At 36.0% G+C, this 19,722-nt stretch overlaps 1 protein-coding gene across 1 annotated transcript; it reads left to right on the top strand.

The window, feature by feature from the left end:
- The first annotated feature begins 8,556 nt into the window (after positions 1 to 8,556).
- LOC132560115 (uncharacterized) lies at positions 8,557 to 16,676 on the top strand. The gene is made up of 4 exons (XM_060224760.1): positions 8,557 to 8,986; positions 14,163 to 14,379; positions 15,471 to 15,629; positions 16,236 to 16,676. The coding sequence occupies exons 1-4, from the start codon at positions 8,557 to 8,559 to the stop codon at positions 16,393 to 16,395; spliced, it is 966 nt and encodes a 321-aa protein (XP_060080743.1). The 3' UTR covers positions 16,396 to 16,676.
- Positions 16,677 to 19,722: the final 3,046 nt, after the last annotated feature.

Below are 19,722 nucleotides of genomic sequence, written 5' to 3'. Positions count from 1 at the left end.
TACATATCCAGTTAGTAAACATGTCAGACCTGTCTATAAAGGTCACTCAAGGGAGCGGAGAAAATAACCTTTATACACAGGTGATTTTTATATAGAGGTTTAATTACAATGAAATGTATGACATAGGATCCCCCAAAAAATACATCTACAGACAAGTGGCCTGTAAGACGGGTTTGATAGTAAATGCACGTGAAGTGGATATAAAACATATGCTGTGTGAGCTAACCATTGGTGTTTTCTGATTTGTTTTCTTCACGCCATAGATAACAGATTGGGTTTCATACAGTTTATGTATTGATAACAGGTACGACGAGGAACTGCTATCTATTCTGTAACGCTGCCGTCTTCCCCTCGGGAAACATGAATTCTTTACAAGTGATATAATCAATTGATAATATGTGCTTCCCACCAGCTTCAAATAATTGATATGTAATTTCAAACAATTCATCTGTGTTGATATTTTCCTTTCAGTCGCCGGTATTCAAAAATCAGTGACTAGAATTCTAACCCGCACCAACAAAACCACGATTGAACAGGGCAGAATTGACGGTGAAGGTCGCTAGGTTCTCACCGATGTCTCGACTGCAGAGTGGTTTGACAAACGAGGACAGCAGAAGTACTCGCATGAATGAAGGCCAATTTCACGACTAATGACAAATCCGTTGACTGATTGTACACGTTCAGCACGGGACACACAATAAAAATAACACCACAGTATCCTGAGTGGAAGATAAACGGACGGATGACCTGAACATGGAGAAGGATGGGTCATTTAACATAAAGGGAGAAAGTCTCGTGGCTTTGGAAGGATGTCCGTGAAAAGGCAATGTGGCGCAAGTGTCACTTTGAAAGAAAGAAGGTGAGAGTGCAAGAAAAAATGGATGACCGAAAAGGTGTATGAAACAATAGTTTATCAAAACAGAAATCTTTGTTTAAATGGGATTACATCTTTGGCATGGTATAAACGACCTTCAGATTTGCTACACGGATGAAAGAATGTCATGGAAACCTTCCATTGTAGTCATTTTATAACTGACTTGAAATCTAACCGCTGTTGATAAAAGAACATTGGAAAAAACAAATTAACTTGTACTATTGACACAGTATGTAAAAAAGTATTGTTTAATGTCCCGTAAACGTCAAAGGAATTTCTCAGTATAACGTGATTAAAATATTTCATAATTTGTAAATATACATATGAATATTCTTTACTATCAGTATAATCAAAGATCTGGTGTCAACGTTAACTGGGTTTATCACCACTTATTTACAATGTCACCGAGTGAAACGTGATCCAGTTCACCATCTCTTTGAATCAGCGCATCACTTTCAAACGTCCGCTTAAGTATTTCCCCCCAATACCTCAATTTCATACATATATGGAATGATCTATTCTATTACCTACTAATGAAAATATTGTTCAAAGTAGATAATGGACAAATAACTATGTGGTTACAGTTATTGAAATGCATTAACCTTTTGCTCTTGTTGTCACGGAGAAAATGGGCGGCGTTTAGCTATCAGTGAAAGGCTTTTGTGAATGACTGATTCGTGTGAAGTGTATGTTACACCTGGTAAATGCTGATGTATCGGACTCTTTGTATAGTGTTGTTATTAAAAATTACAAGATAACATAAATAAGGATCCCGTTTTGTGTTAAGTCTATGAAATCATTATCGGGTATTGACACATAGCGTCTCTGTTTATTGTAATTATGCCATTTATATCATTTTGTTATCACATGTATAGTATGATCTAGCAGTGCTGTGAATATCATCTCGTGCTTACAATTGCGTCCGTAGTACAAGACACATAAACACGGCGAGACGATAGCCGGACACGGGAGGAGCCACGGAGACGGAAAAGCTGTCAATCAATCAAGACACACAAATAAAAAGCATCATTCAGACACTTATCACGGAAACAATGCTAAAGCAAACAGATTTTAACATCGATTCCGATGAGAAATGTAAAATTACAGTACGGAAAAGAAGCAGTAATATTACTACCAGAAAATGGAAAATTGCTTTAAGGAAACTGAAATAATTGTTCTTTTCAAAATATGCTTTCCACAAGAGTACATGCATGCTATATTTTGATTTGTTTAATTAGTGGCATTATTTAGAATATACTCATGAACTTGAAGTTCATCATCATTACACCTCTCCATCTATCTGTATTTTGACGTTTCGATCAAGTTTGGTTATCATTAGACATTAGACGCCTGTTCAGTTTCGACACTTTCACCCCCTAGCACCACATCTGTACGATGCAGTTTAGCTTTGTACTTTGGTATACTTTTCTAATTCGAGATTTGTATTGAAAGGTGTTTTTCTCTTGTGTTTTGTGTCATGCTTAACCCATATTTGTGATTGATGACACTGAAAGAGGCCATTGTCAGTCCTATTTACGAAATAAGTATTTATTTATATTCATTAACCTGCCATTGGTACCAAACAATAATGTGTTAAGAGATCTTTCTTTTTAAAAGAACAGCGAACAGTGACACATAGACATTTATATAGTTGTGACCTATACAAGGCTTACTCACATCCAGAAGACATGAAAATGACCAACGTTCTGGTCGACAATACTTCCAAAAAATAATTATAAAATTATCATGGAGGGAAGTCTGCATTAATAAACAAGGGAATCTAATTGGGAAATGGTAATTAAATACACGGTTATTTTGTCAAGTAGTTTTCATTTCTTTATGTAATAACGAGAAAAAAATCAAATTAATAATAATGTTATCAATGCGACGATTATAGTTGAAAAGTATAAACACACTGTTCGATAAATGTTTTAAAAAATGCATATATTTAGAAAAAAAAGATTGTGTTAAATATATTAAGAACCGGAGGTAACTTCTTCATTGCACCAACTGAACTAAACTTCACTTCACTTTCCATACTTTTATACAGATTACTAGTGCTCCAGTGTAACGAAGTTATGGAGCCATTCCCCTCTCTTGCTGACGTAAAGCGCTGACATGTGTAAGAATAAACATGCGCGTGCTTTTGATATCGAACATGAGAATTAACAAGCACGTAGAAGTACTGCTCGAGGCAATGGGTACGTGTTTGTGTTTATTTATCACTGGGCTGGTGTTAGATTTCTGTTAGACTGTGTTCCTCACGGACATGACTCCTCCTATTAGTGAGATAACCTGAATACTTCTGAAGAATGTTTCGGAGGAGACATATTACTTTAGAGGAAATTACATTTTAATCTCGCACTTTATTTCGCACGTCTTTTTCCTTGAATAACATTTCATAAACATTGATAAAGTGTGCACTTTTTTCTAAATTGGGACGTGTGAAGGGACAATGATCACTACTCCCGTGGGCGTGCCAGATGGTTGGGATGGCCCGCCAAAACAAACATCGAGACGTCTTCTGGAGATTCTAGACTGGCACGGACGAAGTAATCGTTAGCATTAGGTATATGTTCGACACGTGTTGTTGTCCAAATAATGGCCTACCGAACAAACATTGCTGGTCAAAGTCATTAGGATGAAACTATCTCTCTTGCTTCAGAGTCTTCCATCCTCTTGTTGGTGAAGATCATTTGCAGACGACCTTTCAATAGATGGAGCCTCTTCTTCTGGCGGTTTAGTTCCACCCAAATACGTTTTATATAGTGGTTGTGTTAGTGATCTCCTATTTGTTATATCAGTACCACGTGTTTACCGTGAATGTGCCTGTTTTTCTGTAATCTAGCTCTTTAAAACTAATAGTGCCTGTCAAAATTAGAAAGAGTGGAGTCAGATGACGGATTAAACTGATATTGAGGGTCTAAATTGTTGAAAGCTCAGAGACGACTGAATAAAATCCAAATTGGTTCATATGAATGTCAAAATCCATATTGGGGAAATACACGAATATAACTCAGCTTCGCTGTTATCTGTAACTCTTTAATGGAAATGAGACCGTTTCGCTGTTATCTGTAGCTCTATGGTGGGAATGAGACCGCTTCGCTGTTATCTGTAGCTCTATGGTGGAAATGAGACCGCTTCGCTGTTATCTGTAGCTCTATGGTGGAAATGAGTCCGCTTCGCTGTTATCTGTAGCTCTATGGTGGAAATGAGACCTCTTCGCTGTTATCTGTAGCTCTATGGTGGAAATGAGACCGCTTCGCTGTTATCTGTAGCTCTATGGTGGAAATGAGTCCGCTTCGCTGTTATCTGTAGCTTTATGGTGGAAATGAGTCCGCTTCGCTGTTATCTGTAGCTCTATGGTGGAAATGAGTCCGCTTCGCTGTTATATGTAACTCTATGGTGGAAATGAGACCTCTTCGCTGTTATCTGTAGCTCTATGGTGGAAATGAGACCGCTTCGCTGTTATCTGTAGCTCTATGGTGGAAATGAGACCTCTTCGCTGTTATCTGTAGCTCTATGGTGGAAATGAGACCGCTTCGCTGTTATCTGTAGCTCTATGGTGGAAATGAGTCCGCTTCGCTGTTATCTGTAGCTCTATGGTGGAAATGTCACAGAAAATAAGCCCACGTAACTGTAATATTGCACTATCGTGAAAATAACCCCGTGTAGTTGTTATCTCAATTTCAGTGTATTTCACTGTTTTAACAAAATCAGCCATGAAAGATGTAATATCTCTTTTTTAAGACAATAAGCCCATGTAGATGTAAAACCGCTGTATAAGGGATAATAAGCCAGTGTATTTGTTATATAGCTGTCTCGAGAAAATAAGAACGTGTAGATATAATCTCGCTGTTTCAAGGAAATAAGCTCGTGTAGATTTAGGGTTGTAAGTCAGTAATCTGCTGACCTATCCTCGGCCATTCTCACAGTAGAAGGGTTAGTAAGTACTAACCATTTACTTTAGTAGTAAAAGGTGCTTTAGACTCGAGTGTCTAGTGGCAGTAATTACAATGACTGAGGTATTTGATGCATGGCTAAGTGGTCACTTAAAGTCCAGCCTACGGACAAGGGAAATGAACAGTCAGATATAGACAACTTTTTCCACGAACCGTTGTAACTCGAAGTGACCTTTTCTAAACCGATAACACGGAAGCAAACGCAAAGAAGGAAAATAGTGTGAGGTAAATTGATCCTGAATCGACGTTATCATAGATAAAAGGCATATCTTTTAACACACCTACAGTCGATAATTCAGCTGTTATTGTTTTATAGGGCTTTCTGGATAACCAATCAACCTTTTCAACGACACGAGTCTGTATGTGTAAGTACACCAACTTCCCTATTACACTAAGTACATCAACTTCCCTATTACACTTAGTACAAGAACATTCCCTATTACACTAAGTACACCAACTTCCCTATTACACTAAGTACACCAACTTCCCTATTACACTAAGTACACCAACTTCCCTATTACACTAAGTACACTGACTTCCCTATTACACTAAGTACACTGACTTCCCTATTACACTAAGTACACCAACTTCCCTATTACACTAAGTACATCAACTTCCCTATTACACTAAGTACATCAACTTCCCTATTACACTAAGTACACCAACTTCCCTATTACACTACTAAGTACATCAACTTCCCTATTACACTAAGTACACCAACTTCCCTATTACACTAAGTACATCAACTTCCCTATTACACTAAGTACACCAACTTCAACTTCATCAACTTCCCTATTACACTAAGTACACCAACTTCCCTATTACACTAAGTACATCAACTTCCCTATTACACTAAGTACACCAACTTCCCTATTACACTAAGTACACTGACTTCCCTATTACACTAAGTACACTGACTTCCCTATTACACTAAGTACACCAACTTCCCTATTACACTAAGTACATCAACTTCCCTATTACACTAAGTACACCAACTTCCCTATTACACTAAGTACATCAACTTCCCTATTACACTAAGTACACCAACTTCCCTATTACACTAAGTACATCAACTTCCCTATTACACTAAGTACACCAACTTCCCTATTACACTAAGTACATCAACTTCCCTATTACACTAAGTACACCAACTTCCCTATTACACTAAGTACACCAACTTCCCTATTACACTAAGTACACTGACTTCCCTATTACACTAAGTACATCAACTTCCCTATTACACTAAGTACACCAACTTCCCTATTACACTAAGTACACCAACTTCCCTATTACACTAAGTACATCAACTTCCCTATTACACTAAGTACATCAACTTCCCTATTACACTTAGTACAAGAACATTCCCTATTACTATTAGTATGATAAAATTGTCTCTCTTCGAAGAAATTAATACAGAAATTAAATAAACAAATCAGGTGAATTATGAAAACAAATACAATGTAGACGGAATGAATGAATGAATGAATGAATGAATGAATGAATGAATGGATGGATGGATGGATGGATGGATGGATGGATGGACGAATGAATGAATGATTGAATGAATGAATGAATGAATGAATGAATGAATGAATGAATGAATGAATGAATGAATGAATGAATGAATGAATGGATGGATGGATGGATGGATGGATGGATGGATGGATGGATGGACGAATGAATGAATGAATGAAGGAAGGAAGGAAGGAAGGAAGGAAGGAAGGAAGGAAGGAAAGAAGCGAAACTTGCCTTTGATGACATAATGCAAATAATTATTTACTATCATTTACTAACATGCAAAGCATTTTCATAAGGTATATGTATATAAGCTATATTATTCTTCATGTTTTTTTTTTATATATTTGCAACTAGTATATCTGGTTTGTTGAATATTTGACACAGTAGACACAAATTTTGACGCTACAGTTTATATAAGGTGTTGATCTTGTTATTGTATTCGTACAACTATTACGGCATAACTTAGCGCTGTGAGATTACGATCTGACAACTATTATATTGAAAATTTTGAAATTTAGTAGTTTGCCAAATCTTTTCGTCTTTGTTTGTCGTGATTGAATTATTAAACATTCGCCGATGGTGAAATATTGATTGATTTTGAAATTCATATCTTTGACATGATCGTGTTGTATCGTTATGGAATGACGATCTTGCTCTGCACAAAATAGCAATGGGATTTCGTGCTTCACGTCTTCAAAACACATTTAAGGATGAATTAATTCATTCAGATGTCATATTATTACTTTGTCTCATTCTGGAATGAACATGCTATTAGCTTTGTCTGTAATTTGAACCTCGAACGTGTGCTTTTAACCTCGACAATTGTAAGCGTGATATCATTAAAAAATGAGCTCACACCACCCCGACTTCGTTAATCACATGAATCGCTGTTGCTTCGTAATAACATAATAATCTTTCATTCTGTTTATGAAAATTTATACGAGTCTGTCACTGAAGTATTACACAACGTACTTAATCATAGATGTTTCTCTGTCAATACATCGTCATGGTTTCTTAGTTAATCTTACAATCTGCAGATCAAATCTAACTTCATATCAATTTCAATTTTTGGATTTTTAATTTTCTAAGCAGCACATTTCTAATTTGTAACATGTAAAGTTATTTTTCATAAAATCTGAAATTCCATTAAATGTGAAACAAACCAAAACCAAATTTGGGACAGCATGGAAAGTAACAAGTCCGAAACCAAGAAACATATTTCATGTCAGTCTTATTCAGTAACCAGTGCTCTCAAAGCTTTCCATTCCAATCCACTTTCTCATACATAGAATAGTACGGCAATGAGTTACACCAATTTCTTATGTCATTCCAATAACGCCCTTCTCAAGCAGCAGGCTTGTTCTCAAAAGATAGCGCGGCTGTAAATTTTTTTTATCAGCGACTCCTGAAGGAATACAGGCAACAACACGAGGTATTTGAATTTTCCATTAATCGCCTGTTAATTTCACATAGTTTTCTGATTAAGCACGTTACTTGGAGATAACAATTGTGGGACACTTGATTCAGCCACTGCGTCGCCCGAATTCCTTACACTTGTCACGACCCTTGACCGCCTGTAACGGGATCTAAATGACCGGGCTTATCTGCCAACAAATCCCAACTTTGTTGACGATGTCAACTTGACGCTTTGTTTACGGGAAAGTAATAAGTAAATGAAATTATTTTTATTGCCTTTTATAAAAAATAATGTACATGTTGATCTTTATTACTGGTGAAGTTAATAGTCGTCAACTTACTCTGTAGAAATATTATCCATGCCTGTTTGTTATTATATACAGTAGGACGATTGATTTTGTTTGCTTTAAAAACATGTCTAACTTTGATTCTTTGTAAGCTGTGGTATTGGGTTACTGGACAATGAGTGCCAGGTGAAGGGCGTGGGTTACTGTGGCTGGTAACATGGCTTACGCCTATGGTCATTGGCCGTCAAATGTCGTACTCAACGAGGCCTGTCGGACAGTCTCCCTCCCTAATATTGACCTTTGACCTGACTGGATGTGGAAAGAATTGTGATCTCCAGTATCTTTGGTTGAGCTAGGGTTTGATTTGTGTGTTTACCCGCCCACATTATACATGTATACGTACTGAGGCCAGACACAACTGCTGGCCAACTTCACGCCAGCATTAACCCCTTACAGTGTGTGTCTGGGTAGGACCGCCACTACATCGATACTACTCATAATGGATATATTGATACCTCTAGCCTCGATTTTAGGGTTATTAATCCTTCATGTGGATGGTCGTTCATCTTGTGTGCGTATCGCCCAAAATAGTACATGTCAACAGTTTTATTATCATTTCGATAAGGAAGGTAGCATATCTAAAAACCAAAGTAACATTTTCAACGTTACTGCAAAACTGCGAAACTCCAAACGAGAATTTTTCGATGCATTTTTCTGTGTTGTGTTTTATCCGCCTTGTGGTGCCAGTGTTGACTACCTGCTTCCAAACGTCAGAAAACAAAATGTGGTGCCATGTCAGGAATTCTGTACAGCCACCTGGAAACTGTGGCGTCGGATGTTTATAAAGAAGAAGATTCCAAAAGGGTCGATCTGGCCGTGGGGACTCAGGTGCGAGAGCTTTCCGAGGAAAAACTGTATCAAGCGTTCAGGTACTTTTGATTTGATCGAAATATGCAAAAAATCGTATGTCAACTGACTAGGTGCTTTGAAAGCTTGACACACAAATATCATAACATTAGGTAACGAAGTCTTCAAAAGATTTGTTAAGTTTACAAATATTTTATTGTAATACAAATGTTAATAAATGAACATGTAAATGAATAGGTTTATACATAAGATAAAACGTATGAATCAGTATTAAAGATGTTTATGACCCAACTTGAGAGAAGTTTAAGCAGTAGTAAATTGGTGGGAGGAACGGATTTGATGTTAGATTTATAAATTTATTTCGTCAACTGATTTCTCTTACATTCACTGTCAACATAAAATGCCAGCTGGAAATAACAATTTTCACGAGCCTGCTGACTTTAGAATATAATATTATGGTAGTAGGCTGACCTATTTTCATCGTTTTATTTGTTTCTTTCTTATTGTGTAGATAGGCTTCACCTTGCACCTTTTATAAATGTATTATTACCGATGCCTGTTTACTCCACGTGCAATGCACGCGCGTTAAAGATAAGGGTTGATCGGGGCCATCTGACCACAGAGGTTGGGCCCCGCCTGCCAGTCAACAATAGCCGACTGGAAAGATTAGTATAACACACACAAATATATCATCTTTATAACTAATCAAGTTCCTTAATACTACCGAACATGTGTTTCACTTCGTGTGTCCCGTGGGCTCGGCAATACAGAAAACAGAGAAGGCACGCCTCCATGACTTAATTCCCCATTTTCCATCGCGGTGCAATGGGCATCATCTAATTTTTCACACTGACGATAATGTGTCGTGGGAACGATAGATCCTGACGAAAAATGGTCATTTAAAGCACGTCAGGATACATTAAAATTTTGACTGGTTATAGTGCTGTTAAAATGAATGAAAATAAAACCACATTAAATCATTGTTGTCGTGACTGGATTTTCAAACGTATCCATTTCATTTACAAAAAATCAAAATAGGTACGTTATATTATCTGAATATTGGGGTAAGGGCAAGATTATTTGGGTCTGTCGTATCTTATTCTATCGAAAAGTGATTTTCGCTTTTGTGTCTTTTGTACAATCTTTTTATTCACAAGAAAATGTTCATTTGATATCAACATTATTCAGCATAGTTATGATGTTGAGAGACCAGTACACACCCGCGCGTGCACACTTTATAACATAGCCAGAAAGAAAGCCCCGGATGTGTCTTAAATAAACTCTATGTTTGTGATAAGTACTAGTGTCAGTCAGTACTTTTGGTATTGTAAACAGACAATCCATGGAGTCCATTAGATCCCCACGGGACAAGAGAGTTGTTGTGATAGCCTTAAGACGTAGAATAAATAATGTTGAAATCATGTACGACTGTAAAAATAACACGTATTTCGTCATTATGTTTTCACTGCTCAAGACTGAATATACAAGTGTATCAATGTTGATTTTTCTTACTGAGTCGAATACGAGACTTAATCTTCAGTATTCCTTTATTTATGATAAACCTTACTTTTGCAGGAAGGTCAGCTTTGCAGTATGCTTTTCATATTTTATTTCGACTCTTCGACAATTAAGGGGCAAAAATTTGGGGTGTGCTGGGGCGTATAATAAACATTTTGTTTTCAAAAGCTTTTACAAGTTCAATGTTTAAGCGAAAATGATAGTTTTTGTATTCTCTACTAAAACGTTAAATAACCGGGAAAATGTCAGAATGGGATAAAGTATACACAGGTCATAGTCACACAATGTATTTCTGTTCTGCTTTCATTTCAAAAAAATTAAAATTACCTAAAACCTTCTATTGACTAACCTTGAGATAACCTTGACGACAACTATTACTACGGCAAAGATAGAGCAATCTTTACCTGGCAAAATGCTGACGTTTTAGAACCAGGGATGGTCTTGTCACGAAGTTCCAACAGGGTAAAATAATGTACGAGGGGAGGCCAAGGAGGTCTCATCTATCACGTTTAATATTGAGCTTGTTGGAACTTCAACTTTATACTTATTTTACGTCCATACGCATTGTCCCCCGAATATCCTTTGATTCCACACAAAATTTGATGTTTTGAACAACATGACATTAGCATGACATTAAATTAAGTTGTCGGTTTAAAGAAAAAAAATTCGGATTTGCAGAAATGATTTTTCTATTTGTTTATTACAGTTATCACTGATCTCTAACCATTGATAATAAATACGATATGACATGCCCATAGTGAAAAATGTCTTTAAATGTCAGGTTATGACAACATGAACAGCTGATATAAATTTGCGCCCTCAGGAAGCGGATGTCTATATACTTAGTACCTTGAAAAATTACAATTACAGTTCACTAAGATATAGATTTTTTGGGAATGTCTATTACGTCTCATTAAACTCTCAAGTTTTACAATAAAATAATATCTAGAAATACCAATAAGAGCTAACGGAAGATTCAGAAATAAAATCTTCCTTGTACCTGAAGTCTCCACATGTGTATCAAAATCACGATCTCACTGGTCAAGAATTCTTCCTCGTCCAGCTGATCACCAGGTTTTTTAGTACTGAGTGGGGTCACGGCATTTCCTTCTCTTTTTCCCTGACATCTGCATTACTCCAATTTCAGCAGTGTCAATGGTTTCATCCTTCGGTCTACTGATTTTGATAGGACTTCTATATCCGTGACAATATCCGCGCCGGAGTATTAACTGTATTTCGTTCCCGTCTGGAGATCGTATTCACAGATTACCAGGAGAAGTCCTAAAACAGATCATTAATATACTTCTTATTTAGCCTCTGTTCTTATTTGACCTCTGACCTGTTGGAAACACTATCGTTTACCTTAACTGTTAACTCTGTGATTTGGACGAAATATTTTCGGCGATTTTGCTTATTCACCATATAATAATATAGTGATGACATTGTATTGCATTAGTAATGTTTATCATTATCTCAGATAAGATCAATATTCTTCATTATCATCAGGAAACCCCTATTTACACATTGTTCCAAACAATCAAAATAGTTATTTTCCTTTTTTTCTCGTGATATGAAATTGGAGGTTTTCGATGCACTTTTGTTCTTCTGGTGCTTTTTGTTTTTATATTAGGGAAAGAAATGAGTAATGTTTATGTAAATTGGTAAAGATTTACGTGGTGGATGTCGTCGAAGAAGTACTTACGATAAAAGAATTTAAAAATATTCCTTGATTCAAGTTATGGTCAGATTGCCTGCCACTTGTGTCAATGGTATAAAAAAAATTATTGTGAATTTGTTGTTTAAACACTTCAAAAAGGGGATAAATTTAGTGACTGCTGGCCGACAACGTATCCTAGCTTTAGATTTGCCGATCGAAGAGCACTGAAGCACCCCTCCATCTGGAGAATTTAACATTTCTTTTCATGACTTTGAACTTACCACGGTTGCTTCCTAGATATAGGCCCTTAGCATCAGTGACGAGTCCTAGAAGGACGAGACAGCTGTATAATGAAGCATCAAAGACGAGTCCTTGAAGGACGAAGCAGCTGTATGATGTAGCATCAAAGACGAGTCTTAGAAGGACGAGACAGCTGTATGATGTAATATCAATGACGAGTCCTAGAAGGACGAGACAACTGTATGATGTAGCATCAATGACGAGTCCTAGAAGGACGAGACAGCTGTATGGTGTAGCATCAATGACGAGTCCTAGAAGGACGAGACAACTGTATGATGTAGCATCACAGACAGGTCCTAGAAGGACGAGACAACTGTATGATGTAGCATCAATGACGAGTCCTAGAAGGACGAGACAACTGTATGATGTAGCATCAATGACGAGCCCTAGAAGGACGAGACAACTGTATGATGTAGCATCAATGACGAGTCCTAGAAGGACGAGACAACTGTATGATGTAGCATCAATGACGAGTCCTAGAAGGACGAGACAACTGTATGATGTAGCATCAATGACGAGTCCTAGAAGGACGAGACAACTGTATGATGTAGCATCAATGACGAGCCCTAGAAGGACGAGACAACTGTATGATGTAGCATCAATGACGAGTCCTAGAAGGACGAGACAACTGTATGATGTAGCATCAATGACGAGCCCTAGAAGGACGAGACAACTGTATGATGTAGCATCAATGACGAGTCCTAGAAGGACGAGACAACTGTATGATGTAGCATCAATGACGAGTCCTAGAAGGACGAGACAACTGTATGATGTAGCATCAATGACGAGCCCTAGAAGGACGAGACAACTGTATGATGTAGCATCACAGACAGGTCCTAGAAGGACGAGACAACTGTATGATGTAGCATCAATGACGAGTCATAGAAGGACGAAACAGCTGTATGATGTAATATCAATGACGAGTCCTAGAAAGACGAAACAGCTGTATGATGCATTTATATTTATTATTAGCTCAACTGTACCTAATTCTGAATATGTATTTGAAGATACTGTTAACTGGTATGTCTTTTGTAAAACCTTTCATTGTGAGAAAATGGAAATTTTGACAGATCAACACAATGTTAATACAGACCCAAAAGCAACAACTGAAAGCAAAATATGATAACGAAAATTACATTAAAATAATTAAAGAAATATCAAATATGATAAGATTTACATTATTTTGATTTTGGCGTCACTCCTTCGCAATTGGCACCATTCGTTTATGAAATCTATAGACATTAAAATGCTGACAATGGTACCTGTATACCTTCTCCAGTTGTACAGAATAGTTTATACGTAGCCAACAATCTTATAACTAGGTGAGAAATAAAGACTTTGTTGGGGAAACTGATTATGCATAGTCTCGTATGGTCTCGTTTTTATCGTAATTGTTGGTAGATAGCTTCTGTTTCAATCATCAGAACCAATAATACAGTATTCTGTGTTGTTTAAGTTACAACATGCAGATCCCATGTGCTCATATTTAAATTGCATCCATGACACTTGTTCGCTTTGTTTACAATCATGCTCACACAGGTGTATGCAGGTTTTCAGTATTTTGCCTCTGGCCTGTTCGCTGCCGTTTACAGTTTCTACAGTATTTGTATCGTTATGATTCCTGATCTTCTCTCCAATGTAACTTCTTATCTTGAATTTGTATATAATGTGTTGCCAAACCACTTTAGGTTCAGGTACATCGTGAAAGCCTTTATCACCAGACCTTTACCATGGAAACTTCCATGTATATTTAACTATTGTAGATCACGGCATATGGAGATACGTCCACAAACATTCCCAAAACGACAATGTGATTCCGATTTTGAGGGACGACGATGATGAAATTGATGACATACCACCACGGTCGACATCCCAAACCATTCATCCTCGTCGGTATGACGTTATAGACCAAGGTGACAGCAAGTTGTTCCGGGGTTGGGCCGACATTCAAGGAACTGGTGCCGCGAATGATTACTGCAGGTATCTGTTTATATTATCAATTAATGTAGTGATTGACTACGGCGATTATCTCTTAACGTTATCAATTAATGTAGTGATTGACTACGGCGATTATCTCTTAACGTTATCAATTAATGTAGTGATTGACTACGGCGATTATCTCTTAACGTTATCAATTAATGTAGTGATTGACTACGGCGATTATCTCTTAACGTTATCAATTAATGTAGTGATTACGGCGATTTAACGTTATCAATTAATGTAGTGATTGACTACGGCGATTATCTCTTAACGTTATCAATTAATGTAGTGATTGACTACGGCGATTATCTCTTAACGTTATCAATTAATGTAGTGATTGACTACGGCGATTATCTCTTAACGTTATCAATTAATGTAGTGATTGACTACGGCGATTATCTCTTAACGTTATCAATTAATGTAGTGATTGACTACGGCGATTATCTCTTAACGTTATCAATTAATGTAATGATTGACTACGGCGATTATCTCTTAACGTTATCAATTAATGTAGTGATTGACTACGGCGATTATCTCTTAACGTTATCAATTAATGTAGTGATTGACTACGGCGATTATCTCTTAACGTTATCAATTAATGTAGTGATTGACTACGGCGATTATCTCTTAACGTTATCAATTAATGTAGTGATTGACTACGGCGATTATCTCTTAACGTTATCAATTAATGTAGTGATTGACTACAGCGATTATCTCTTAACGTTATCAATTAATGTAGTGATTGACTACGGCGATTATCTCTTAACGTTATCAATTAATGTAGTGATTGACTACGGCGACTATCTCTTAACATTACAAGTCAACGTATTGAATGATTGACATTTTCCGAGACAGTTGCCGTTTTTCAACTCGTTTCGATACATAACACTAGCAATAAAGCATAGTAGTTATATGATGTCATGCGCTGAATACTTAAACAAAGACAATAACACTGCTTATACGATTTTATTCTTATGTAAAATAAAATTTCTTCTTCATCGCACCAGTACTAGAATACATGTTGAATTTGAACGGATCTTTTCTCATAGCTGCCTTGCTCATGATATTGTCTGATTTCTTCCGTTGATCAGAGTTATAGGCAAACGGAAGAAACAGTTTTTGTCTTGTGCGTTGGCTGGCAGTATTGGACAGGATCACATGTATGTGTCAAAGATGGGATTCGATGCTGGACTAAAGGACACGTGGTACATGCGTGACGCAGACAATGATGGGAGGGATGATTACTGCCGGTAATATATATTACAGTATTGTGATCATACGACGTTCTGTTATATCAATATTTTATGATGTAGATGTAAAAATGTTATGGTATTTTTTAAAAGACATTTATCGCTCTGTTTTTCAATACAATTTAATAACACCATATGTAAAGTTTACTGAAGTTACGATTTCTAAACACGCCAGAAATCCTTATAAGAACCTATCTGGAAACTGATCACACACTTTCATAGAAACGTCATGTTCAAGTTTTAACCATCGATTGTTATTTGTATGTAAGACCAGTTTTATTGATAAAGGACATTAACTACCTGTATCCCATATGATAGGTATCTGTCATCATAATGTGGACAGAAGCACTCAATATAAATTCCAATTCCTGAAAAACAAATATACTATTTCATATTCTATACTAGGAAATCGGTTTACAAAGCAGCAACGGAATGGACAGGTTTTATGAGCCTTTATAAACATATGTTAGTTTGAAACTTTAACAAAGAATTACACTAGAAAAAATTGCGAGAAGGACTTATCAAAAACATTTAATCCCGTAAGGAGTCTTGGTTTCCTTAGAAGCCTAATGCCTTCTCCGCTATCGTCTTATTCTTATATTACAGGTGCGTGGGAAACAGTACCTCCTCCAGGATATCTTGTATGAAGGCGGAAAGCGAAGGTTTCCGGAGCAGTCCATTAGTGGGCGGAAGTCAATATTCATTTGATTTGATAGGTTCCGATGGATGTTTCGGACAGGAAGTGAACCCTTTTACAGGCTTATAAAACAATGTCCAGTGTGATTTTAAGAATTAGTCGTTGTTATGTGCTGTATTTCTGGATCAGTGCGCGACGAATGACAGAACTGTTGAGTATATTTATGACTGACTGATTATAAAAATCAAAACATAGATCATATATTATCTTATACTGTTAAGGCTATTAATTTCGATGGTCCAAATTTCCGCAGTTTGTGAAACATTTTAATTTTCGCGAAAGTCATGAAACGGAAACTGGCTTAAAATACTTATAAAATTCACTTAATTTCAAGGTATCGTATTTTCGATATTTCATTCCATTCTCGACAAAATCGATAATAATGAACTCGAAATTACAACGTTTACGGTATTTCTATGTACAGTTTGTATAAATATTTTATTGTTATTTATTTAAAGCTTTTACATGAAATGATGATTCAATTGTACATACAACAATAATGACAATAAAACATACCACGTTTACAGTAGTTTCTAGTTAAATAAAGAAACTATACTACACAAGGTTTCCGTACAACGAAAAATTCATAAGTGATGATTATAACGATGAAATCAACAAATGCATTAGCTGTAACTACGAAAATAACACACAATGTAACAGAATTAAATTATACCGTATCTATGTAAGTACTAGTTATAATGAAGATTACACAAAGTACACACAAGTGAGTAGTACCTTTTAACACATATTAAGAATTTCACTAAATCCAAATAATTAATCATACAGCTGTTTCTATCTTCTATGTCAAATACCTGTTTGGGAGGTACATAGACCCACAAAGTTAAATGAATCTCATAACTTTCAATATAGATCATTTCGAAAGAGAGCACGCGCCTGTATTCTGAAATGTGTCACCATTCGAATGAATTAAAAAGCGACATGCGGTTTGCAGCAAACTTCTGGGTCTACAAAATCTACCATCAGTGTCTACCACCTGTAACATCGTGCATAGACATACAAGTAAATAGTATACTGTAATATAGAATAAGACAGAGTTTTGTCGGATAATGAATGATAAATAATAAAGCATAATAAAGAGACACTGACTATACAATTATGTTTGCTTGACTATTGTACAAAAGACAAATAAGTGAATAGCACCATTAAATACAAAACATCAGATACAAAAGAGCCAAAAAATGGATTAAACTGCATCATACAATATCTATCACCTCTATGAAGATAGGTAAAATCAGAGAGTATCACAATGTTTGTAAAAAGTAAGCAGTGCTATTCTTAATTTGTCACAAATCTTATCAGTAATTTACAAACAGTATTGGTGTACATTACGAGTAATGTTTATAACTAAATCAAGACTCAAAACTATAGTTTTTTCACGTTACCAACTTTTATCTAATGAAATAATTAAGTGACTATGCAATTGAAATTTGATTGACACTTTATATATATAAAATGATCAACCATTTTTTGCACATTTTGTAACTATTCAACCGTGAAACTACTCGTTACGACATGAACGTTAGATGTCACAACTTATAATATCATTCATGTTTTATATCAAACATGTGATAAGATGTAAAATGACCGTGCATATGCATTAAGGAATGGTTCATCCTGACAACTACTGTAATAAACAGATGTAGGTAATCGTTCATTTCTAATTCAACAGAAAATCTTAAATAAAGCAAATAACATCAACTATTGTATGAGACAAGAAAGATAACTCTTCTATGTACAGCACGAGACATACTCGTAAAGAAATAAGAAGAAAAAAAATACTTATATGTGAACATAATCAGAGTCCAAACTCAAATTCAATAAAATCAAAGCAAAATATCAACAAAAGAAAGATTTAAACCGGGACTCCTGACAAGTACTGAGAAAGCAAAAAAACCAGGTGTTCCGGAAGAGTAAGCGTCTCTATTCCGCCATGTAAATCTTCAGTTACGTAAGTGATGTCACGTTTTCAAGTGAATACAAGGTATACAACGACAGCACCAACAGGCACACTGACGAGCACCAACACAACCAGCTTCATTTCGCGCAAATAAAATAAAATATTTCTCAATGAGATCATTTTGGCGACCATAAAACTTCTGTGGGATTTTCATTGACATATTCACATGATAGTATTTTCTTGTTATTTCATACAATTCGTTGCAAGAAAGGATTGAGATAAATGGCTGATGTAGACAAGACGTCATTAGTACTTCTGAGAGTGAAATTAAACGACCTTTGTCTTTGTGACCTGTTTTGATAAGCTCTTCAATAAATTCAGCCTCGTATGGAAACAAGAAAAAATAACTCCCGAGAAATTACCATTATTCAACCGTGATAAACAGGCCGGAACGATAAGATAAATAAGTTACACAAAACATCCACATTTTAAACATTTTAAAAGAATCCAATTGAACATAACTGAAACAGTAAACTACATCCTTGTACGTTATATGACAGCAGATAAAGACAAATCGCATATAAGTGAGATACATTTGTTATTGAAAATTGTAACATACATTTTAGGAACGTATATATCGCAAAAACAAATTCACAAAATGTACATCCAACATAGGACCTGAGGCAAACAACACAGATGACCAAACAATGAGAGTTATACACTTACGATGAATGTAATGTATGGTTCTATCTTTATCATACATACCTAGCTATCATAACTGAGTCTATCAGCCGAGTTATCACTTTAACAACAATTCAGACGTAGAGCAGGTAAGCAGAGGTCCTGAGATGACCGATATTCTCAGTGTTAAAAAGGGCATTAAACTCGGTAGTATCACGGTTGACTGAACAATTTTGTGATTTTTTATTGTTTAATATTGAAATGTAAATGACAAATCATTGGCATTACGATGTACAAATACACCAAATTTGTTCCCCTTTCTAGACTAGTAGATATATTCAAAGTTGACGTAGAAATATAATTGTCAATAACGTTAACATGATCAATCACATGCATATATAACACACAAAATATGTTCATGATAAATAGGAAGTCCATAGAAAAAAGCTTTGTTTATAATCTGCTATTACCTAGTGTATGATCACCAGGGGCGGAACTAGCCCAGCAGAAATGTGTAAGCCCAGGCGAGGGTTCTGAATTTGATTATTTCAAAGATGTTTTGAATCGTTTTCTGAGAGAGTTTTTTTTTTATTTAACAACAAACTTCAACCCCTGATATTTATTTTCAACCTTAGTTTTGTAATTTTGTCCAACATATGCACTTTTTCTTTCTATGGAAGCTACGCCCCTGATCATGACACGACAAGTGTGCATTTGAGAACTTTCTGTTTTAGTTCTCAACTAAGCTTACGATACGATAACGACAAAAATGAAACTTTTTCATATAATGTAATCAC

Source organism: Ylistrum balloti, unplaced genomic scaffold, assembly GCF_031769215.1.
Source record: "Ylistrum balloti isolate Yb309-2 unplaced genomic scaffold, AGI_CSIRO_Ybal_v1 Utg371016, whole genome shotgun sequence".
NCBI lineage: Eukaryota > Metazoa > Mollusca > Bivalvia > Pectinida > Pectinidae > Ylistrum > Ylistrum balloti.
This window is presented reverse-complemented; position numbering and strand designations above follow the sequence as displayed.

Bases quoted from the DNA above. Each gene is read 5' to 3' on its own strand.
- LOC132560115 (XM_060224760.1), top strand. From the start codon at position 8,557: ATGGATATATTGATACCTCTAGCCTCGATTTTAGGGTTATTAATCCTT. The intron at 8,987-14,162 runs GTACTTTTGATT...TAACTATTGTAG, and splicing joins AAACTGTATCAAGCGTTCAG to ATCACGGCATATGGAGATAC. The intron at 15,630-16,235 runs GTAATATATATT...CTTATATTACAG, and splicing joins GGGAGGGATGATTACTGCCG to GTGCGTGGGAAACAGTACCT.